Raw genomic sequence first — 24,195 nt, 5'->3', positions numbered from 1 at the left:
ACAATCTGTCCTCCGTCTTTTATCAGATATGATGTTATCTGATCCTCACCAGCAGTTTTGCCTCTTTGCATTACCTCCAAGGCTTTTCTGACTTCTAGCATTACTGGTGGGATGCCATCTTGGTTACTGCTAGTTCTTATATTAAGGTCCTGGATGTCCCGGCTACTGTACAGACCTCTGTAAAGCTCATCCGCTATTTTAACTATCCTATCCATAATGGTAGTTACTTTGCCTTCCTTGTCCCTTAGTGCATATATCTGATTATTGCCTATCCCAAGTTTCCTCTTCACTACTTTGACGCTTGCTGTGTTCCTCAGAGCGTGTTCAGTTTTCTCCATGTTATACCTTCTTACATCAGATACACAATTCGCTTAATAATCAACTTCGAGAGCTCCGCATGTTCTATTTTGTCTGCTGTGTTTGAAGCTTTTATGCTTTGACGTGTCTTTATGAGATTCTTCGTCTTCTAGGACAGCTTGCCAGTGTGCTGTCCAACTACCGTACCTCCATCTTCCACTGCACTCGATACTCGTCAGATTATCATTCATTGCATCAACGCTAAGACTGGTTTGCTCGATAAGAGCCGAGTACCTGTTCTTAAGCGAGACTCTGAATTCCTGTACTTTTTATCTCAGTGCTAGCTCATTTATTGGCTTCTTATGTATCAGTTTCTGTCGTTCCTTCTACAACTCCAGGCGAATTTACGACCATATCATTCTATGGTCACTGCATCGTACATTGCCAAGCACTTCCACATCCTGCATGATGCGTGGGTGTGCAATCAGTATAAAGTCTTTTTTGTTCTTACTTTCACCATTAGGGCTCCTCCATGTCCACTTAGGGTTCCCTCGTTTTCAGTAGAAGGTATTTAAGATCCGTAAATTATTTCATTCTACGAATTCTACTAATAGCTCCCCCCTGGCATTTCTAGTACCGATGCCATAATCTCCTACTGCCTGGTCTCTAGCCTGCTTATTCCCTACCTTGGCATTCATTTCACCCATCAGATGTTAAACTCCATTAATTGATCATTAACAACTATGTTTTTGCTTTTGTTCAGAACCTCAATCCAAGAATCACTTGAGTTATTTTCATCTTTCATTGATCTGGCGCAAATGGTTGATATTACGCGCACATTCAGCTGAAGCCGACTATGTTCCCGCTAAAGGAGAAACTTGTATTTCACGGTGAATGTCCAGAGAGCTTTTGTTCAGAACATCTCAATCCAAGAATAACTTGAGTTAATTTTCATCTTTGATTGATCTGGCGCAAATTGTTGATATTACGCACACATTCAGCTGAGGCCGACTACGTTCCTGCTAAAGGAGAGACTTGTGTTTCACGGTGAATGTTCAGAGAGCAATGCCAAACAATCTTTCATGTGTTGTTGTAGCTCTCAGGTGCAACTTTAGGCGTCTCAGCGATGAAAAAAAAAGCCTTCTGCTTGAGCTGTGCTCACCTGCGGAGTTGCCAGAATCTTTAGAAGATGGTGCACGTTTGGGAAGAATACCGCTGGGCAATTGCAACTACTTGCATCGCAGACATGCTCAGCGCTTCTCAGTTTTCTCGCTTCTATTTCGTAGCATATACTGCTAACTCCCGTTGCATTGCTGAAGTTGAAACAATGTTCGAGTATACACGTCTGTAAACTTCTCGGCAGTGGGAAGAGTGGCCGATTCGGGAATGCTCTGTGGCAGAAGCAAAGAAAGCATCTGCAAGATGTGCCGATGCCTTTTAAAGCACTTATTGAAGTGGTCTATGAAATAGTCCAGAAAAAAGCCAGAAATACTGAAAGCCGGAAGTGCTCTTCCACGCCAGCCACTGGCACGATACTTCAATGAAGCTGCCTGCCAGTGACAAGCGGCATTCTCATTTTCGCCAGTTGTCAAGTGTGCACTGGGAGAAGCGTTATACTGTACGGCGTTTCGGCGTGACCATCAAGTCTAATAGAAGGGTGCTGATCGACCCAGGACTTGAACTACCAAAGAACGCGTGTATACGCAGCGTATTCCAAAGTGGTGACTTCGCATTGCTAGGAAGCAACGAGCTCAGCAGTGACCCTGAATGCGAGAAACGAGAACTTTAGCGACGATACATGTAGGCTGGTAAAGTTCCGCCTTAAATACTAGCGTTCGTTTCTCGCCTGGCGGAAAGATTCGGGGGTATACATTTCCTACGCTTTCTTTCAGGTGCCGGTAAGGTCGCGCTCGCCCAGTATCTTGCTCTGCACGTGAGATGTCTCACGTTTACGATTGCGCTCGTATGGATAACTAGTAGTTTCTGTCGCGTTGTGATGAAATACCACAAACGTGAATGAACGCGAAGGAGGTAATGGCAGTAGTGAAATTCCAGCGACTTGCATAAGAATGCTTGAAATAGACAACCAACCGGTATGGACGGTGCGAAATAAAGCTTAAGTAAACTCGTGTTGCATGCACTGGCAGTTCTCGTCAGAGTTCACGCATTCTGAGAAATTGATTACGGTGCACTATGCTCTGAGCAACTCCGGGTTTCATTCCTTCATCACTGGTCAACCAATCACTGGAGATTTTGTGTGATACAAGGCTGCTCTGGTTTACGCTGGTGTAAGTGCGGGAAACATGAATGCACTGATGCTGTGTGGTGAAATATTCTGTACAGTTCTGAATCTGTTCAGGTAAAAAGAAAAGTCGACTGCACGCTTGCAAACAACGGAAGACACCTTGCCGCATCGCTGTCATTTCGGGGAGCCCAGTGAAGAGAGCTATTAAAAAAACAATAAAACACCATGTTTTTTGCGCATATTTAAGTGTTTTAGCACATATGCGCAGCGACCAAGTTTTATTGAATAGATATAGTCCGGTCGCACGGGCACTTTTGATTGAGACCAAGTGAACATTTCTCATCAATGATCACTTTGCCCTCGTAGAGTGCACGATAAAACCTCTATACGATCGGAGTACTTCATTTCTATCAATAGTCACACTGCAACTGAGTGTCTGCCCGAAAAATAATGTGTGCAAAATGGTGTTGCCAACATGTAGCATATATTAAAAAAAATTATCGTATCGCAAGCATGCTTGTATGCACACAGTATAGTAAACAAAAATATATGTTCACCAAAAGCCATCACTGTGTCAGGGCGGCTTGACATATAGAGATTAATATAAAAATCATTCCCATAGGCATGCAGCCACTGACATCGACAGTAAGACATTCGCTCAGTAAAGTAAGCAAAACCAAGATGTAATTATCAATGTACAAAAACACACTGTGTATACCTCTCATTCCTCGTTGTAAGCGGAACCCTCCTTGGCCTGCCCTCCTTGAACGCACTTCGCCCCGATGAGGACTACGATTAACAATGTCTTCTTTGATCGGGTGGATAATGGCGATAATACGTTTTCGAAGATTAGTTCATTCAATGGTGCAGCGAGAGGCTGTTGTGCCAAACGGTAACTGTACCTGTCTTTTACTGTATTTACAGTACTTCCTTACAGTACTGCCCCACCGCCATGGTCTAGTGGCTAAGGTATTCGGCTGCTAACCTGCAGGTCTCGGAATCGAATCCCGGCTGCAGCGGCTGCATTTTTGATTGAAGCGAAAATGCTGTAGGCCCGTGTGCTCAGATTTGGGGGCACGTTAAAGAACCGCACGTGGTCTAAATTTCTGGATTCCTCCACTATACGGCGTTCCTCATAATCATATGGCAGTTTTGGGACGTTAAACCCCACATATCAGTGAATCATTCTTACAGTACTTGAATTAACTCTCTTTACAACCATAAGCATGGGGAGAGAGGGAATCTCATGACTTGATATACATGTGCACCGTCTGTTTAAGCTACGGCCGATAGTGATGTCACAGAAAAAAAGCTGATGCCTGTGCCTCCCCCCCCCCCCCCCCCACGGTCGAGTCTGTGTGAACCCCCTCCCACTCACCCGCCCCCCCAAAAAAATTCTGGCTACGGCCCTGGTATCAGTGAGTGAGTGAGAGAGTGCTCAGGCATTGATTGAAGGGATGTTGGTTTGCCTCTCAGCCATTTCCTGTATTGTATTCCTTATTGCTATTCTGCATAAATTTTTTTCTCATTATTATTCTGTGTATGCAGCGCCAACGAGAACTGAAGTGGATCACGCCGCTGAGACGGAACAGGAGAGAGAGCTACGACAAATCAAGGAATCCTTAGACTGCGGCATTTGTTTGGAGCGCAGGCGAAACGTGGCATTCCTGTGCGGCCACAGCGCATGCGCCGACTGCGCTGCGACTCTAACAATTTGTCACATGTGCCGTATTCCCATAGAGAGAAAAATCACACTCTACTAGATACATTTATCTCAATAGAGGAGGACCTCTCTATATTTATATTTTTGTATAATAATATTTCTTGTATAATATTTCTATTTCTTGTATTGACAAAGTAGGTTCGCTGTTTATATAACTCGAACCTGGTGCTTCTTTAGTGGCTCTGCGATGAAATGTTCGTAACCTTTGGTACTTAGCAAATGGATGTGATCTGTCCATAAAGCCGTGCCATAGTCTGTCGTTACATTTCCATAAAAATCGGGTACCGTTTCCCATCTTGGGAACGAATACCTCGGTCAGTTTATTCACGATGGATTCCTCTTTCGACCCGTCGCTGCAACTTCGGCTGCTGCTTGGTCTTTCCCAGTGTGAAGATGCAGTACTGTGACGTCCACGCTGTGTGTTGTAATCACGAACGCATTTTTTTTTTGTGTGTGTGTGATCGAAATGGCCGATAGCGCCTAGTGTAGTGCATGCGGCATCGACAACACCTTCGAACGACTGCTGTTCCTCTGCCCGTCTTTTCCCAACCAAAAACTTTGACCTACGCAAGTCTCTAAACCATGGCGGAAACAAAAAAGCGCAAAATACGGAGCAAAAGGGGAGAATCTGCACATCTCTACGAAAAGAATCATGACGAGTCAGAGAAGCTATGCCCTCTATAAATTTAAAGTCCATAATGTCTACGTTGAAATCGCCGACTACTATATATAAAGGCTTCGTGCTTGTAGGTGTTTTATAACGTTCTGTTACAATTACGATTGACATTAGTATATTGCTACACAAGGATGTTTTAAAAATTTCTGGAGTAAAGATTATTGCCCACGAGTGAATCCGCCATACTCACCGTAAGATGGCGGCTGCGGCAGCCATCTTACAAAGGGAATGCTGAGTAGTTGGCGTTCGGCGATTGAGAAGGAGTGTTTTCCTCGCACGCCCAGCGAGTTCAACGTGGCAACCTTTTCTGGTCAGATAGTGCTCCAAGTGCGTCCTTCTGTAACTAGTTTTCTTTAGTAAGTCTCGAATTCAAGGCTGACTTTAATGGGAATTAGGTCACCGATACTCGTATCTGTGGGTTATTTCATCAAAAAGTTTTTTTTAATTTACTATTAACGTGGCCTTTAGACTAACGGGCCAAAGCCGCTTCATGTCTAAATGGGCACCACCAGAAAAAAGCATGTTTCTGAGATCTTTGAAGGGCAAAAGCTGGCTTCACTATTGCTGGCGAAGCATTGCGGGAGCATTCACTCCTGTATTTTTTTTTTCAAACCTCCTTGTTGCTACAACAGCTCAACTCATTCACCTGTGCCAAAGCTTTGATAAGCTGCGCAAAGAGCGCATTTCTACCCGTCGCGCTGGAATCCCCACAGTGGAACTCGCATATTTGGAAGCTATAGGAGCAACTTATTTTGTGTACGTCTCACATCCACGAATTTCCGCGTGATAAACGTGGACGCCCAAGGAGCTTCGCCCCTGAAAATAAGCAGTTAGTTTCGTACGTACTACACGTAGTGTAGCGATTATCAGAATCAGGGTTCTTCGAAGTCAACGGACTCTTTACCAAACTTACTCATAGCATAGTGCATGTAGCGTTTTGCGCACAACGCAGTATAAATTCAGCCCTGTGACGTAGCCACGTTATTTAAGCTTTGATATATCACCACCAGCTTTCAGTGGCTTGCGCATAACTACGGCGCTCATACATCTCGGCTCAAGTTTCAGGCCGCGTCTGCTGCCACCGGGTGGCACGAACCTTTTGAGGGCCAAAACGTTTGGTTCACCCAATAGCCACTTAAAACCGGCTTGACTTGGCTGAAAATGTATGAATAGACGGCGACAGAATCGCCGTGTTGGACATTTTTTGGGGACGTTTAGGTGGTGGGAACGAAAGGTCTAAAGTTCCTCACTAACTTTTGAGGATCTTTACCGTGCGGTGGTTATTTATCCGTGGTCTTAGCTTGAGCGGGAGTTGTATGCGTTCGCGAGAACCGCCTCTGCGCATGAATACGTAAGGTCCCTCCAATTTATTGAGAGACTTTATGGATACGTGGTCTCGTTCTGTAATACTGTCAATAAGCAATGTGGTAACGACTTGCCCGATCATGAATACCGTGTGTTATGCTATTTGTGGATGTATGCCGTACGTGTATGTCTGGTAAGTGCGTGTGTAGCGTAAGGATCAATGTATCGCTTGGGTGAACTGTATGCTTGCGCCAAAACTTTCATTGAAGCTTCTTCTTGCGTAACTGCGTGAGACAGATACGAAATGCACAAGTTGGAAGCGATGGAATATTACCAGGCGTTCACACGACGTTATTTTCCAAGTGGCTTAAATATGCTGTCGCCGATTACGATAATCAGTTTTCTAAGCTATGTCTGTTCTTGTGGGTGTATACAAAGAAAAAAAAAGAAATAAAATTGAATATATGCTGGGAGCAATATAAATATTCGGTCAAAATTGCCACCTTAAGCGTCTTCTTAAAATTAAACAGTGCCGCAAGGCAGTCGTGCCTTGCGGTGAAGTGCACGCTGTGTATTGCGGTAAAGCATACATATTGCGCATGCTCGTGTGTGAATTGGAAATGTAGCATTGACATTAGGCCTCGTTTGTGCACCTAAATTGTACACGCGCTATCCTCTGCCTCATCAGTGACGATGCGGCAGTCAGTATCGTCATCATCTTCAGCTTGTGTAACAAGCCCAGAACAATTTACCTAGTAAAATACATTTTGTGGCAGGCAATTTGCAAGGCATTCAGATTGTAGTTCATTGCAGGATTAATTCGAGATTGTTAAATGGCACCTTCAAATAAACGAAACATGCATATGAGAGGCTTCAGTCGTACTTCAAAATTTGTGCCATGCCTTAAATTAAAAATGATTATAAAGGAAATATATACTAAGGCTGGGTGTAGATTACCATTCACAATTCAATTACCATTCATATTTTAGAAACTTAGAAAATTTGTAGCTCATGTTTTTCTATCGAGTAAGCACAAAAATAACTGTTGAAGAATGGTCTACAATTACTCACATAGTTTGCAAGAAATAAATCTTTGAAACGTATGTCGTGCCAGAACTAAGTGCAAGGTGGTTAGAGGAAACTGGTTATGACCCGACATAATAGCGCATGTTCGAACGTTTTACATGGGCTGATTGTTGGCAAAATGGGGTGGGAATTAGGTAAGTGCCTACAGGGATCTGCACCAAGAGACGAAACCTGCTACATCTTTTTCATAAATTTCATTATTTGTGTCAAGCATGCGTGCACTCTTCGTTGTTGTGTTCTCTCAGGGAGCAAGTATATGGCATACGCTTGAAATCCATACGTTATCCCTGTGATTTAAAGATGTTATCACAGTGGACATGAACGTGCACTGTAGTTGAAAACGTTGCTGGGCACCAACTTTCTTAACAATTTGAACCCGCTTATACTACAAAAGTTGCCACGTGACTTCAGCCAAATAGTTTCTAACTGTTGTGGTTACTGTCAGATAAAAGTAATAATGAGCTAGTTGTGCTTGGACAACAGTCTTGCTTTACTGTATTAAAATACAGTAATTTAGTACCTGCATATGGAACTGACCACTTAGTTATTTTTTTTATTTGTGTCCTATTTGTTACAGTTTATTTTCAAAATATTTCATACAAGGTGATTAAGTTTTAAGTCCATACAGTGGGCAAATTTTATCAGCAGTACCGCATGCTGTACAATCACTTTTACTTCTCCTAGAAAGGATGGTGGTCCACTATTCCGGTATGTCTCGGCTGGGCTTCTCGACCTCGACGACTGTACATGTCAAACAGTTTGCCAAGTGTAACACTTACTCCCCCATAACTCTAAATTTTTTCGAGCCATAATAAATAATTGGCAGTAAGGACCAGTTACAAAACCCTTTTTTTATGAAGTGCTTATTAATCAGGGACCTAACAATTCTGTACATAAACGATGACAGCAACCACTTCTCCACAGATTGAACGATTAGGTTGTACTATTAAAAGCATTAATATAATCAGACTCTTTTTTTTTTAAGTAAATACAATGCATAAGTAGTCTTACCAGTCCGTGATTCAATATTGTAGCTAAACTATCACTGAAAGCCAGAGTCATTTACAAATGCCATGTGAATTCCCGGAAAGCGCTAGGTAGCTTCATATAAATTGGGGATGTCTGCAAAAAAGCAAAAAGCCTACGTTTATGTTGAGCAGAAGTCCAAGTGAACATGCATGCATATGTTAATGAACTAGTTCCCTGTAACATGTGGTGCAACAGCTCTAGCTTAAAAGCTTCAGGCAGCTTTTATGCTGCTCCAAAAATATTTTAGTTGCACCACAAGCTCCGGATATGCCTTTTATGAGTCATGTCACTGTGCCCGTTGAGTCTTTTAAAAAAACAGGTTTGAAGGGGATGCTAAAAGTTTTTTTTGAAGGGGTGAGTAGCAGAGAGCATTAATTTATTAAAGTCTTCAATTTTATTATGTTAGCTTTGAGGCTTGCAGGTATGTTAAATGAGCATGGTCACATGAGTAACACCTCATAGGTCAATAATTTTTGGGTTGACAGCAAGGTATGAAGAGACAGGATTATGAAAATTGCAGAAGTAGAAGTAATGAAGTTGTCGAGAAGACTTTGTTAACAGTACATTTACAGGCTTCACGCAGAATTTGCTTTCTAGCAGAGTGAATTTACTTTTGCTGATGCTTCCGATGGCATCATTGCACTTCATAAGCACTGGTTTTATGCACTGCACGTGACGATCTTGTTTTTTCAAGGTTCATGTACTGATTGAAAAGTATAGGATCAAGAAACTTACATGCTGTCTTAAGGCATAATCAGGCTCATCATAGAGGTAATTGGTGACATTTTAGTGAGTTGTATGTGGGAGGTCTGTGTACATAACGTCATAGTAATCTTGCAATGCTGTATCTTTATTTGTGTAACGAGTGAAGCTTCTTTTCCTGTTAAAAATTTCTGCCAAGCAAACAAGTTCCAACAGTAGAATTTGCCCTTGGGTAAAGCAGGTGGTAAAAGTGAGCTTATTCAGAAGCCCTTCAAGAGTACCAATTGAAGGAATCAGTACCTATAGGGCAAAAATTCCAGTGCATCAAGAAGGGCAAGGGAGGACGGTGCAGCTTAACATTTCAGGAGGGCATCTTCTGGACATCATCATTCTCTAGCAACAAGCTTGTATGGCCAATGTTTAGCAGACTCCTACTAACATAAACTAGGTATAAATGTTGCTTCTCTATTGCAAGATGACACACCATATACCTTTTGAGAGTCTCCTCACCACAAGCCCTTACATTAGCCTAAAAATATTTTTTTCTACGGTGCCCTTTTTGTCTTAAACAGTTGTCTCAAGCAACAATATGCACATTGTGACAGTCTAGCTGGTGACCACAGAGACTGCTCCAGCCATCACAATGTATACTCCACTCAAAATGTAAGACACTACAAAATCATAGTCCGGTGTGCGTGCATAGGACCTTTAACACGCAAGCAGTGACCACTTCTCTTGTGTTCGCTGCACTGGCGCATGCTTGTTGCACACCTGTTCAAGATTGTGACAGTGAAATTAGTTCTGGCAATGCTGTCTCAGAGGTAAGATTGTGTACACCCTTAGAAACACCATGGTGGTGCGAGCAGAGATTCATATCAAATGTAGTAATAAACTGGCAACACCATGGTGATATAAGCACACCTGCATTAATTTATTACATTTTTATTGAGGCAGACATCACACAGCTAAGCCTAGTTGCGATCTCTTTTCATTATTGTCTACATAGTTTTCTTGTTAGTCACGGGACACGAAGAAAAATTTCTCTGTGGGAGCACCATATTTTAAGCTCGCATGACTCCAATGAAGCACTGTGCGAACAGATATATTGAATATGTCAATACTTCGGGTCCTATAAATGGTGAACTGGTTGTCACATTCAGCCGGTGATCCTGCAGAAGGTTTAGCATATACTCTAAGGTCATTTTGCATCAACAATGCCACATACAATAGTTTAACAATGGTTGTTAATGAACAAGATGATGCATAGCTTCAGAGAGGTAATCAAGCTAAGGGGGAAAATTATAGATGCCTAAGCACCACTGGAAAAATGAAAAAGCACAGAAAAAGAGCATCGGTCCCAGCTGAACTACAGAAAATATTTACACTGCACCACACATTCGCATCGTCTAGAATTTTCTCTAATAGTGTTATACCAACCTGCCCAGCAACAAGTACTTCTAAGGTGATAAAGTGCAGAATGACACTTCCATAAGACAGGAAACATAGGACGCGAGTTAACTGCCATCTATCTTTGTTTGTGCAGGGTGTCTACCAACCTGGGAAAGTTGGGGAATTGGGGCCTTGCTGGAAAACTGGAGGAACTTTGGTAAAACCTGGCTAATTCATGGAAACTGGCGGTAGTCTGTGCCGCCATCACAAAAATAAGCATTACCCTTGATCAATACTCAAAAAGTCACTCCTTCGACTGCAACTACAGTGAACAGCTAGAAGAGGCCTAAAAAAAGGAAATGCATAACTGTTTCTTCTTAGTGCACAAACAAAAAGATACACTGACCAATATAACACAAAGTTTACTGATGTTTGGGCACCTGATATTGTTCTAAATGACAGCCATAAGAAAGGTACATCGTATTTAAGTATGACTAGGTGCGTGATGTAAGCACCAAAAGTATATGGTCAGCGTTCCATAAATCTTATTGAGTATATGTGCAGCTGTGTGAATGTGCAGGGATTCCAGGTGCTGGCATGATGCAAGCTTGTTTTCTTCGACCAGAACACGGTTGCTTGACCAGTCAATTTAAAAGCCTGTATATTCCACATGTTCAGCGAGGGCATTCAAGGTCACCCATGATTTGGTGACTTCATTTTGAACTGTTGTGTTGTTTAACTCTTTCATTGAAATCACAGGTCTTATAAACTGACATGTTGTCACACTAGTGGCAGACTACAGTGTAAAGAAGACTACAGAAAGTTCCGCTCGGCAGCTTATTCTTCCCATTGACTAAAGCATTCCTTAGCTTTTATGTTGGTACATGCACTATTTTGATGTATGTTCCTTCTACATATATCACATACCATATCTCACTTTACAAGCACAGCATTTCTCACATTGGTAAATTTGTGCATATTTGTCGTGGCCACAAATTCGGCTTGGCTTGAAGGCCTTTTAGTTTGGTGCTTATGTTAGAACTGCCATCACAAGAGGTTTGCTGGGCTATGTCTTGCCTTGTATAATATTACTGCTATTATTATTATTATTGGCGATGCAGCTGCAAACATCCTCCGCTATGCACTTATTGCAGATATTTCAAGAGTAGCACACTCTCTTCTCATTTCATTTCCTCGAGATGGTGTTATTAAATTCATAAGTATTTTTTACCATTATGTTTATAGAAGAGTACGTAAATGAAGGTAACCAAAACACGCAACTTAGCTTCACATCACAAAAAAAGCCTACTGGCTTTTTCAGCTTGCCTTTGTTGTACATAGCCTGGTCACTCCTCACAACGGTGTTCATGCTGTCTGAGACGCATCTGGAAGCTATGTTGCATGTTTTGGTTGCTGACAAAGAAGGCTTCTTTTCAACTCTAGATGGCTCTATGTATAATGATAAGGTAGTCACTGGTTTGGAAAAAAGCTGAATAAATCATTTTCTGAGCAACTGCAGCCAATCAATTTATGTGAATGAACATGCATCTTCATTTTCACATGCAAAGTCTGGTGTTTCCCAGGGATCAATCATGGGACCAGTTTTGTTTCTCATTTACATCAACGACATTGGACATGGTTTGTCATCGACTATCAAATTATTCACATACAACTACATCATTTATAGAAAAATTAACAGCACCAAAGCTAACGAGTCATTATAGTTGGACCCTAATAAACTCGCATTTTGGTGTCACCATGACAAATCAACACTTCCAAAACGAAGGCCATGATGTTTACAAGAGCACATAAAACAGAAATGAGTCAATATGAAATTCAAGCTCTCCCCGTTGAAAAAGTATCCCTATTTAAGTATCTTGGAATTCATTTATCTTCTGACCTGCCTTAGAATAAGCGCATCGATATCATAACTAGTGAGGTGTCAAAAGCCCTTGGATTTATTAAAAGAAACCTTTACTTGGTGAACTATACCTCTAAAATGCTAGCATACACTACACTTGTTGGTTCAAAGATAGAATATGCATCCATCATCTAGAACCCACATCAACCATATCTCATCGATTAACTAGAATCAATACAAAATGAAGCAGCAGGATTTATCACCAAGTAGTATTCTCGCAACTGCAGCACTACAGATATTACACACTCACTTTCATTACCCCTTCTTGAAAAACGCAGACTGTCGTCACTGTTGTTGCATTTTCGTACATTTTATCATAGTAAATGTGCCTTCATGAAGCTTGTACAAACACACCTCATAATACTTTGAAACATATTGATCACCATTCAAAATACACCCTTTTTTGGCTCGCACAATTATGTATCAACACTCACCATTACTTCGAAGCACGCATCACTGGAACACACTGCTGGGCGACATCGCTTGATTCATTGATCATGCCGCCTTTGTAAATCAATTCAATATTTTCTTGGACATATTACTTACCTATCTGTGTGAGTTTGTAAGTGCATGTATGCGCTTATTTTTACTCTTCTTTCATTGTAAATATATTTTCTCCTTAAAGATGATAGTCTTGCTTGGGATACTCCAACGCAAAAATTTTGGTCTCTCTGTCAGCAAAAAGGCTCAAGTACGACCACATCCACAGCATCCACCAGTATTGCTCAAGTTTCTGCGTTCATACTTGTACGATTGTCAATAAAAAGCAAATATTGAGCATATTTTAGGCACAATATCAACACGTCGATATTGTGCACTGTGTTTATTTATACTAGAAAAGGTATAAAGAAGTAATTCTAAGCACTGCAGCTGACAATGTGACGCTTCACATGGAAAGGCGAGTCTCCTACGCTTTGCTAAGACGATACTGTGCTGCTACCTGTCTTGAAATCTACTAAATATGGCCTCCAAGATTGCACGCATGCTGCGTGCTCGCTATAACAAAGGCCATCCTTTCGTTTTCTGAGATTACCGCCAGATGGCACTCATGTCTCACGCAACACCTCCAGGATCCCATTCACCAGTTTTCTCGTGCAAAACGTCAAATAAATATTTCTGTCTATTCACTCTTTTCAGGCGAAATACAATAATCTTTCGACGACATTTTTAGTCTAATATGCAGATAGGGGGCATTTTTTTTCATGGCAATTTTCTGTATATATATTTTTGCACTATAGCTGTGTCTCTCTTGTTGAGTTTTCATTCCTGCGACAATTTTTTTTCCTTTTGCATCTTTGTCTATGGAACAGTATTTTACATTGTTTACCACTTTAATTTTATAATGGTAATGTTCTGATTTGCAAATTTATTGTATAACTAAAACCCCCTGTGTAATGCCTGAATGGGCCTTTAGGGTATATATTAATAAAAAAAAGTGTTGATGCAAAAAGCGGGTGACTGAACGAATAGGTTTATGCCCTGTTACTAACGCTTAATCAGGACATTCTAGCGGCAAGTGTGAAAAAAGCAAAAAGGCAAAAACTATCAGTTTTTATTTCAGTGAAGATTCATGTTGCCACTAAGAGCTGTTGTTTCAGAAAAAGACACTTGGTAAATAAATGTTTCAGAGTGTATTCAAAGAAATTTGGAGCGTTTGAAGACTTGTGATCCGCTAAGAATTTCTAACTCAGAATCTATCATCTTATCACTGAGTGAACAACCTTCTTTGTGCCGTAATGCATTCGGTATAGACGTAAAAGATTTATATTATTGTTTGCCCCAATGTGAAGATTTGAAGTGTATAAAGCAGTGCATGAGAGAAGATAATGATGAGTTGTTGTTTCAGTGCCAGTGTGGCATCTCTATTGCGTCGTTTTTAGAGCTCATGCAGGCCACCTAAATTCTACCGTTGTGTCTTGTAAGGGAAATAATTTTGTCCAAAAATCTGGTATCTGCATTGAATCATGAATATACCTGTAATTAGTTATATTTTTCTTGGGTATGTAGACGGGCAGCTGCAAAAGCATTTGAATTGGTTATCATCACACGCTGTTTGATATGTCCATGACTTCTTAGTTCTACTGGACATTAAAAATTGCTCTTTACTGGTTGCTAATATAAAGAAAGATGTTAAGGAAAACAAATGTCAGCGTTTCACTTTGGAGTTTCAAAAAATTGATGAGCTACAGTTTCTCGATTTAAGACAGGCTTTCGTCAAAGATCACATATATAGCAATACCAACCTAGATTCATAAAGCCAATTCTGAATTTTAATTCTGGCCACTCAAAACCATACAGGGAGCCATTGCGTCAACTGTGCTGGGTGCCGCTATTCAGAAGTTACGCGAGCACCTTATGACGCATGCATTTGATGCACAAGTTGCTCGCCTTGCAAATTCTGGCTTTTCGAGTGACGTGATTTGCTCCTTGTCGGAAAAACTTATTTCGAAGATCGAGAAGTTTTATCATTGTGATTCTAGTGCACTAGCAATTAGCAAGAAAAAGAGGCAGGCAGTTATCCCATACATACACAGGATAGCACATGGTTTGAAAAATGTTGGTGCTCGTTATTGCATAAACATGTCATTCTCAGCATGTAATAAAGTGCATAATGTGTGTACTTTGGTGGATAGAGCATTGTGTCAGCAGCCAGGGAAAGGGAACAAATGTGTCTCCAGTCATGTCCACAGATATGCTCCTTGCACTTCTGGCGTGGTTTATGGGATTCCACTGTCTTGCGGCTGCGAATATTTAGGTGAAATGGGGAATTACATAAACGTGTGCTTGAGAGAGCATGAGCTAATGCTATCAGATGCTAAAATCACGTCTAATGTGGCAGCTCGTTGTAGGCCATGTGGATGTGTGCTCAGGGCTGGGCAGAGATGCCCGAAAAAGTATTCTGGAATGCAGATATCGAAATGCGTGGTTTGGAAGCATAAAATACAGATACTGAGATAAATTTGTAATTCATGTGACAGAATATTTTAGAGATACGTTTACAAAAAGACAAAAAAGTATTTCAGAATACATATACTAAAATATTTTTGTCTATGTCGGGGGTAGTTATACTCCATACAAACATTTGTTATGTGCAGCCTAATATTTAAAATGTGCAGCACATTGAAACTTGCAAATGAAATTGATTTATTTTATTTTTGCCATTCTCCGAGTGTCATTAAGACATTACAAAGGATGCTTACACTGCATATAATTGTTAATAACCACATATTTACAGATATCAGTTGCAATAAAAAACTATGCCATATGAGAGCATCAGTCACACGCATTGTACACTGAAATCCGGAACTCAAAAGCAACACTATTAGTTATGCTAGAAGGAGCATAGTTCAAGCGAAGTGCTGGAACCATAAACAAACGAACTTCCAGTTGAAGGTTTAGTGTTTTCTAGAAAGATCTTAGAAAAGGCAGAAAGAAATAAGAACGGACAAAACAAGAAATGCGAAAGGAAACTCAAAAAGACCTCTTTCGAATGGCTGTTTGGCCATGCTGGCGTTTTTCAGAAATGCTCTGCAGAAAGAAGTATCGTAGATGGCACACGGCACTAAATTCTCTTTGGGTGGTTTGTGGCTTCCGCAATAAGCTCCAGTTTTTCAAATGGGCGCTTCAAAAGAAAAGTTGAAAAAAAAACGAGAAAAACAAACACTACTCGTTCAATTGGCATGAGGAAATACATTTAAAAAATGGCGCCTATTGTGCAGTAAGTATACAATACTCCTCACAATGAAAATATCTGCGCTGGAATTCAATATAGCAGTATAACATTGTTGTCACACCGAAGCAGGCCATCATTCAAACACATTCCAGTTTTGCCTGAAGGAGCACAATGGGATGCGGGTAGCAAAGCAACTAGCTCGCTTTCAAGAAGGTAGGAGTCAGTTTCGCCCTCAGCAGAAATGTAGAAATGGTGGGTGCATATCTTGCCGTGGACTGCCAAGGTCACAGCAGAAACTTTTTTCCCCATTTTCAACACGTCTCAGCTCATTTACGAAAAAAAAAGTAACAAGATACCCGTGTCCTGGATAGTATCATGATACATGCGATACACCGTAAAAGTATTTCACTACTGAGATACAAACACATTTTTTTAAAGTGCCTCGATACAGCAATACAGACACTCAAAAGTATCTCTTAAATACTATTGCGATACTACCCAGCCCTGTGTGTGCCCCACTTGTAGAAAACAAATATCAAATATTGGCATGTTGATTAGCACATGTGTGAAGTAGCCAAAGCATTTTTCATTAGATCTAACAACAAGTGCATAAGTATTTCATGTAACACTCGTCTAGATGAAGAACATAAGGTCTTAGAGAAGACATGAATCATTCTGTGTTGTAACACATGTGTACATGTGCATAGTTTTGATGAGTCAATATTTTCTATATTTCTTCTTTCCTTTTCCAAATAAATTTCAGTTGTGAAATCAGCGCTCTGACCCTCTCTGTCTGCTTCTAACCCGTTCCTTTGTAAAATATTCTACAGTTAACACTCACCAATTTGCCTAACTCACGATTCTGCATCTTTTATTTACCTATGAAATCGGGGAAGCTGTTGCTGTCTGACAGATTCCGTTTTTCCACCCCATATTCAAACATCAGCGCTTCAAATGCTACCGCAGCTTTTATTGCAGGTGTCTGAGTACTTTCATTGTGCTCCACGTGTCAGAACCCAGAGAAATAAAACACCAACAAGCATGTGTGCATTGTGTAAAAAAAAGAGAGTGAAAGAAAGGATAAAGTAAATTTTGCTGTACGGTTTCGTTGTTGCAACATTGTTGTTAGTCGTTGTCAAGACAAGGTTGCATAAAATGTGTAAGTGCTTTTTTTTGCTGAAAAGTATATTTTAGACATGTACAAATGAGACGGGGATGCAAATCATTAGTAATTACAGCAGTATAGGTCAAGGTAATCTAATCCAATCCTAAATGGCCTGCAGGCTATAGTCATTAAAATGAACTAGAATGTGCTCCAGTAAGCCAACTGGCCGGGCGGTTGCATCCTTGTTTTATACGAATGCCGCGAGATAGCACCACCTTTACGTTTCCTAGCAGCATTGGCTGCACTGTTGGACTATCGCAGGCTCCTTCAAACTTGCAGCTGCAGTTGATTTTATTTGTGTGGTTGTGTCCTGGTTGTTCCAAAAACCAAACAGCCAACTTCATCAGTGCCTGGGTCACAAGTTTTGTTTTGACCAGATACACAAATTGTGTCATATTTACCACATAAATTAACTCACAACATTATGAGTGTGTGTGTAAAATGTGTTCATTTGTTCTATATGAGTTCCTCTTATTTTATTTTTTTACTGCTAAAGTGTTCCTTCCACCGCTCATTTTTCCAAGCAGACATTATGGTCATGGAGTTTGCTTTTAATCTATGTGAAAAACCTGGAAAAATCACTAAATTTGAAAAAAATTAAATTGATAAACACCCTGTTGTGGCTTTGCTAGCAAGTATGTTAGGAAACAGACACATGTGCAGTATAGAAGTGTGCAATGTCACAGTCATGTATTGTCAAGAAACGTCCCATACCTACGCTTGAAATACTTTTCTGACCTTCCAAGTTTCAACAGATGTGTCAATGACACATCACTTCTTTCCTAGGATGAAATGCTTTCAAGAGTCCTATCAGGACCCCTGCCTGTGATCTTTTTCAGGTATTTAATCTGAACTGACATGCCCTAATGCTTGCATACTTACACAACAATCTGTCAAATTGGTCCATACACTCTTAACAGCCTGTAAATTCACTCCTAACAACACCCCCTCCACTCTTCCAGTATAGGCCAAAAGGGTGATTACTTACAATATCATGCTTGTGGAACATTACTATCTATGAATCTTACAATTGTTTGGTGAAAAAAATTAGGGGACCCTCAAGGTTTGAGTAGAACACAACAGTGATATCCTATCCCTAGTGCATACTCCAACCACCTAGTGCATACTTTTTGCAGGGTAACATTACTTGAAAAGTTTATACTGCAGATTATTACTACGTAATCAATGTTTAAAGTGGCTTGTGCTAGTAAGGGTTTTGCATATAGTTGCTGTCTGCGTAATGGATTTCTAAATGGTGGCTAAGCGAGCTTGTTGATACGTACACATAGTTACTTCGAAGAGCGCAGAGATGGGACACAGGATAGACCACGCAATACAGGTACTGGGTAGTAAAAAAGTGCCTCTTCCAAGCTGCGAAGTTTAATGGTAATGCGTGCGCATGGGGCAAGTACTATGCTGCGAAAGATGCTTATTATGCTGAAATTAGAAAAGCGAAACAGACATGCTATCACAATGATTTATCTAAAATTCTGAAATCTAACCCTAGAAAATTCTGGGAAATCATAAACCAGCAACTAACACGAGACATCACGCTTACAAACGATAAAAATGAAGACGTAAGCGGCACTGTTTGTGCCAATATCTTTAACACCGCGTTCTCATCAGTGTTCACTAAAGAAGCCAACGTACTATTTCCTACACCACCTACTACGACATTACCAGTGATGGCCCCTGTTGTGTTATCCGTTAGTGGCATTTCATCACTCATTGACAAATTAAAACTTTCATCATCAGCTGGCATAGACAATATTAACTCTAAATTGTTAAAAAATACTAAGGAAATTATTTCAGTGTACTTTTCGATGATGTTCTCATAGTCACTCGAAACAGGAATTTTACCTGACGACTGGAAGGAAGGAAAGGTCATTCCAGTCCACAAATCAGGTAACAGACAGTCCCCCCTAAATTATTGACCCATCACTCTAACAAGCGTCCCCTGCAAAATCATGGAACATGTCATATATTCGCACATCATGAACTTTCTTGACACCAACAATTTTTTTCATTCTTCCCAGCACGGATTTCGTAAATCATTATCCTGTGAAACTCAACTTGCTATATTTATTCATGATATACACTCTTCTCTCGACCGTCACTTTCAGACCGATGCAGTCTTTCTCGACTTCGCAAAAGCCTTTGATAAGGTACCGCACAAACGCCTACTGGTAAAACTTTCCCAGCTGAACCTGCACCCCAACATTCTTGCATGGATCAAACAATTTCTTACTAACCGCTCTCAGTTCGTCTCAATTAAAAATATCCGTTCTAGCTCTCTCCCAGTAACGTCCGGCGTCCCCCAAGGATCTGTACTCGCACCCCTCTTGTTCCTAATATAGATTAATGATCTTGCTGTTCATGTATCTTCCCATATCCATTTATTTGCCGACGACTGTGTCATCTATAGCACAGTTACTAACATTTCTGATCAAACTACACTCCAACAGGATCTGGATCTCGTGCAACAGTGGGGTGATCTTTGGTTAATGAAGCTTAACCCCACTAAATGCAAACTCGTCTCATTTCAACGCCAGCGAAATCCTTTATCATTCTCACACGTAATCTCTAATTCCACTATCGAACAAGTTCAGTCATATAAATACCTAGGCGTCACCTTAACATCTGACCTTTCCTGGAACACACACATCAACAACATCATATCATCCGCGAACAGATCACTCGGTTTCCTAAAGCGTCATTTGCGTCACGCACCACTAGACATAAAACTTCTGGCTTACAAATTGCTCATCAGACCTAAACTAGAATATGCAGCGCCCATCTGGAGCCCGCACCTGATATACCTAATAAAAGAAATAGAATCTGTACAAAATCGTGCCACTAGGTTCATTCATTCTTCATATTCATACGACATAAGCATATCATCCCTAAAACGTGACATTGATATTGCTAATCTTTCTGTGCGTCGCCGCGTCGCCAGCGTCTGTTTGTTTCACAAGTTCTTTCACAGTTCCCTCAATCAAGCACCTTACATCATCCCACCAACGCGCATATCTCACCGCACGACCCATCCTTATTCAATCGCACGCGCAGGCGCTCGCACTACTACTTTTGCCGCCTCATTTTTCCTTCGCACAGCAGTGGACTGAAATGGCCTTCCCCGTGACATTGCAGCCATCACGTGTTCATCAACGTTTGCGCAAAACATAAATACATATTGTTTGTCAGAAAATCACTCTCTGTAAGCTCCATTTGTTAACCCACCCCTTATGTAATACCCCCTTACCGGGGTCTTTAAGATGATAAAGTGAAGTGAAGTGAAAGTTAGCAATGCTAACCACATGCTTGGCTTGTGCCAGAAATGTCACACCACTCCTTCCTTTCTTAATGTTAACGTACAATCAAACCAAAACATGTGCACGCATGTGCCTTTAACACATTTTATAAACAGATTTGTCCAATGCCTATGAACAAGCCTTACCAATGCCTTTTGACCTGTTTGACACTTCAGGGCCTTCGATGCACTGTAAGGGCACAAGAAAACTTGTGGGTCTTAAAAGTGACTTGTTTCAAGACTTTGCAATATGATGGTTGATTGAAAGTGATAAAATACTGAAGTTGATAAATGAGTTAGTTGTGGTGTTTTGTATAATAATATGCATACTCTGTGAAAAAGAAGCAACCATTCAAATTAGTAAATTCTTAATGAAAACATAATTACATCAGTGCAAGATTGGTTGTTGTGGTAACTCACCTGCAGTTTGATCGTAATTATGGAATATGAATGTTTAACTATCTTGAGTTTTAATGAACCGGCATTTAGTTTGGGAATAACAATATGCTAAAGGGCATGTACATATTCTTGTTTGGTTGTACAGCAACAGCGTTAGGAAATATTTTTAAAGAATGAGTGGTAAAAAATTTGTGGCACAAGCCAAGAACATTATTAGAATTGTTCATTTTGTAGTCAGCCTGGACATCCGAGAATAATTAAACAGACATCTGCCCAGCCAAGTATTTAAAATTACCAAGGATGTTTCAAGGGACGACTACATAATAATTGCACCTGCATGCATGAGCTCGTGTCTCTCAAGTTTCATGCATGTGCTTCGTCATGGCAGAGCACGGTGCAAATAAACCCAATGGTTGTTGGCCACTGTTTGGTACACAAGTTGTGCAGCAAAACGAATTTGAAATAAAATTTAATACAAAATGTTTCATTGCTATTTCCCAGTTGATGTATTATTTCCATTGCAATATAAAAACAAGTACATCAAATACTGGCTGTATCTCCCTTTGCAGCTATGATAAGGACTCCTAGCAATCCTAAAAGTAGGAATTGAGTATCTGGCGAAAACATCAAGCCCTTAAAATGTACAGAAGTGTTAAGAAAGGGTAAGTGACAATTGTATAGGTAGCAAAATAACTTTTCTAGAGCGAAGCAGCCAGCTGCACTAGATAAGCTGTCATGTTTAATGCGTATAACCTGCCAGGGACGAAATTTATGATACTTTTACACAATTTCTCTTTATTTCAGTGAACTTAACATTTTAAATTTTATTAAACTAGTAAAAAATATTTAGTTCTACAAATAATGGCGACTGAATCAAATAGAACAGTATTCAACTTGGTATGTGAAATCGTAGAATATTTTGCACACCCTTCGAATTTGGCAGATTTAGAATTTCCCTGGGACACATACTTCTCCATATGGGCTTTACATGATTTCTAGAGAAAGCTTCTGGGCCATCATCGTGAAATAATTTTTTTAATTAAGCCATCATAGCAAGTGTTATACTTGTACTTTATTTGTTTTTGCAAAACAGTTGTAGGGTTCACATATCTTTATTTTCAAGAAATATGAAGTGAATGAATGAAAGTGTAGTTAGGCAGCTAACTGAATGATATAATGACCCGTATGGACTATGACCACTGGAAGGGTGGAGCGGGTGTTGTTACACGTGGACTTACAGGCTGTTAAGGGTAGATAGACAAATCTGGCTGATTGTGTGTAAGTATTAGGGCATGTCAGTTCAGATTACATACCAGACAAAGATTACAGGCAGCAGTCCTGATAGATGTGAACTGTTGGAAGCAGTTCAAGCTGGAAAATAAGTGGTGTATTTAATTGTGACACATTTGTTGAAACTTCGAAAACCAGGAAAGTTTCTCGAGCAGGCAATGTTGAGTGTTGTTTTTGATGACTGTGACATTGCACACTGTCACTCTGCACATGTGTCTGTTTCCTTATATATTTTCTACCAAAGCCACAAAGATAGATGACAGTTAACTCGCGCCCTATGTTTCCTGTCTTATGCAAGTGTCTGTCATTCTGCACTTTATTACTTTAGAAGTACTTGTTGCTGGGCAGGTTGGTATAACATTATTAGGGAAAATTCTAGACGATGCGAATGTGTCGTGCAGTGTAAATATCTTCTGTAGTTCAGCTGCGACTGACGCTCTTTTTCTGTGCCTTTTCATTTTTACAGTGGTGCTTAGGCATCTATAACTTTCCCCCTTAGCTTAATTACCTCCCTGAGGCTATGCATCATCTCACCCATTAACAACCATTGTTAAACTATTGTATGTGGCATTGTTGATGCAAAATGACCTTAAAGTATATGCTAAAGCTCCTGCAGGATCACCGGCTGAATGTGACAACCAGTTCACCATTTATAGGACTCGAAGTATTGACATTTTCAATATATCTGTTCGCACCGTGCTTCATTGGAGTCATGCAAGCTTAAAATATGGTGCTCCCACAGAGAAATTTTTCTTCCTGTGCTGTGACCAACGGGAAAACTATGTAGACAATAAAGAAAAGAGGTCACAACTAGGCTTAGCTGTGTGATGTCTGCCTCAATAAAAATGTAATAAATTAATGCAAGTGTGCTTATACAACCATGGTGTTGCCAGTTTATTACTACATTTGATATGAACCTCTGCTCGCTCTACCATGGTGTTCCTAAGGGTGTACACAGTCTTACCTCTGAGACAGCATTGCCAGAACTAATTTCACTGTCACAATCTTGAACAGGTGTGCAACAAGCATGCGCCAGTGCAGAGAACACAAGAGAAGTGGTCACTGCTTACATGTTCAAGGTCGTATGCACGCACACCGGACTATGATTTTGCAGTGTCTTAAATTTTGAGTGGAGTATACATCGTGATGGCTGGAGCAGTCTCTGTGGTCACCAGCTAGACAATCACAATGTGCATATTGTTGCTTGAGACAACTGTTTAGGACAAAAAAAGGGCACCATAGAAAAAATATTTTTAGGCTAATGTAAGGGCTTGTGGTGAGGAGACTCTCAAAAGGTATATGGTGTGTCATCTTGCAATAGAGAAGCAACATTTATACCTAGCTTATGTTAGTAGGAGTCTGCTAAACATTGGCCATACAAGCTTGTGGCTAGAGAAGGATGATGTCCAGAAGATACCCTCCTGAAATGTTAACCTGCACCGTCCTCCTTTGCCCTTCTTGGTGCACTGGAATTTTTTCCCTATAGGTACTAATTCCTTCAGTGGGTACTATTGAAGGGCTTCTGAATAAGCTCACTTTTACCACCTGCTTTACCCAAGGGCAAATCCTACTGTTGGAACTTGTTTGCTTGGCAGAAATTTTTAACAGGACAGAAAAGAAGCTTCACTCGTTACACAAATAAAGCTACAGCATTGCAAGATTACTATGATGTTATGTACACAGACCTCCCACATACAACTCACTAAAATGTCACCAATTACCTCTATGATGAGCCTGATTATGCCTTAAGACAGCATGTAAGTTTCTTGATCCTATACTTTTCAATCAGTACATGAACCTTGAAAAAACAAGATCGTCACGTGCAGTCCGTAAAACCAGTGCTTATGAACTGCAATGATGCCATCGAAGGCATCAGCAAAAGTAAATTCACCCTGCTGGAAAGCAAATTCTGCATGAAGCCTGTAAATGTACTGTTAACAAAGTCTTCTCTACAACTTCATTATGTCTATTTCTGCAATTGGCAT

The 24,195-nt window shown here is 40.5% G+C and overlaps 1 protein-coding gene across 2 annotated transcripts in view; it reads left to right on the top strand.

Moving 5' to 3' along the window:
- The window catches only part of LOC119174167 (uncharacterized), a 55,885-nt gene extending 43,920 nt beyond the window's left edge, over positions 1 to 11,965 (top strand). For both annotated transcript variants that reach the window (XM_075889671.1, XM_075889672.1), the window contains one exon: positions 4,091 to 11,965. In XM_075889671.1, coding sequence (XP_075745786.1) covers positions 4,091 to 4,305 — 215 coding nt within the window. In that variant the 3' untranslated portion in view covers positions 4,306 to 11,965. The remainder of the gene's footprint in view (positions 1 to 4,090) is intronic.
- Positions 11,966 to 24,195: the final 12,230 nt, after the last annotated feature.

Source organism: Rhipicephalus microplus, chromosome 3 (genome assembly GCF_043290135.1).
Source record: "Rhipicephalus microplus isolate Deutch F79 chromosome 3, USDA_Rmic, whole genome shotgun sequence".
Lineage (NCBI taxonomy): Eukaryota > Metazoa > Arthropoda > Arachnida > Ixodida > Ixodidae > Rhipicephalus > Rhipicephalus microplus.
Note: the sequence above shows the minus strand (reverse complement) of the source record. Positions and strands in the feature narration are given on the sequence as shown.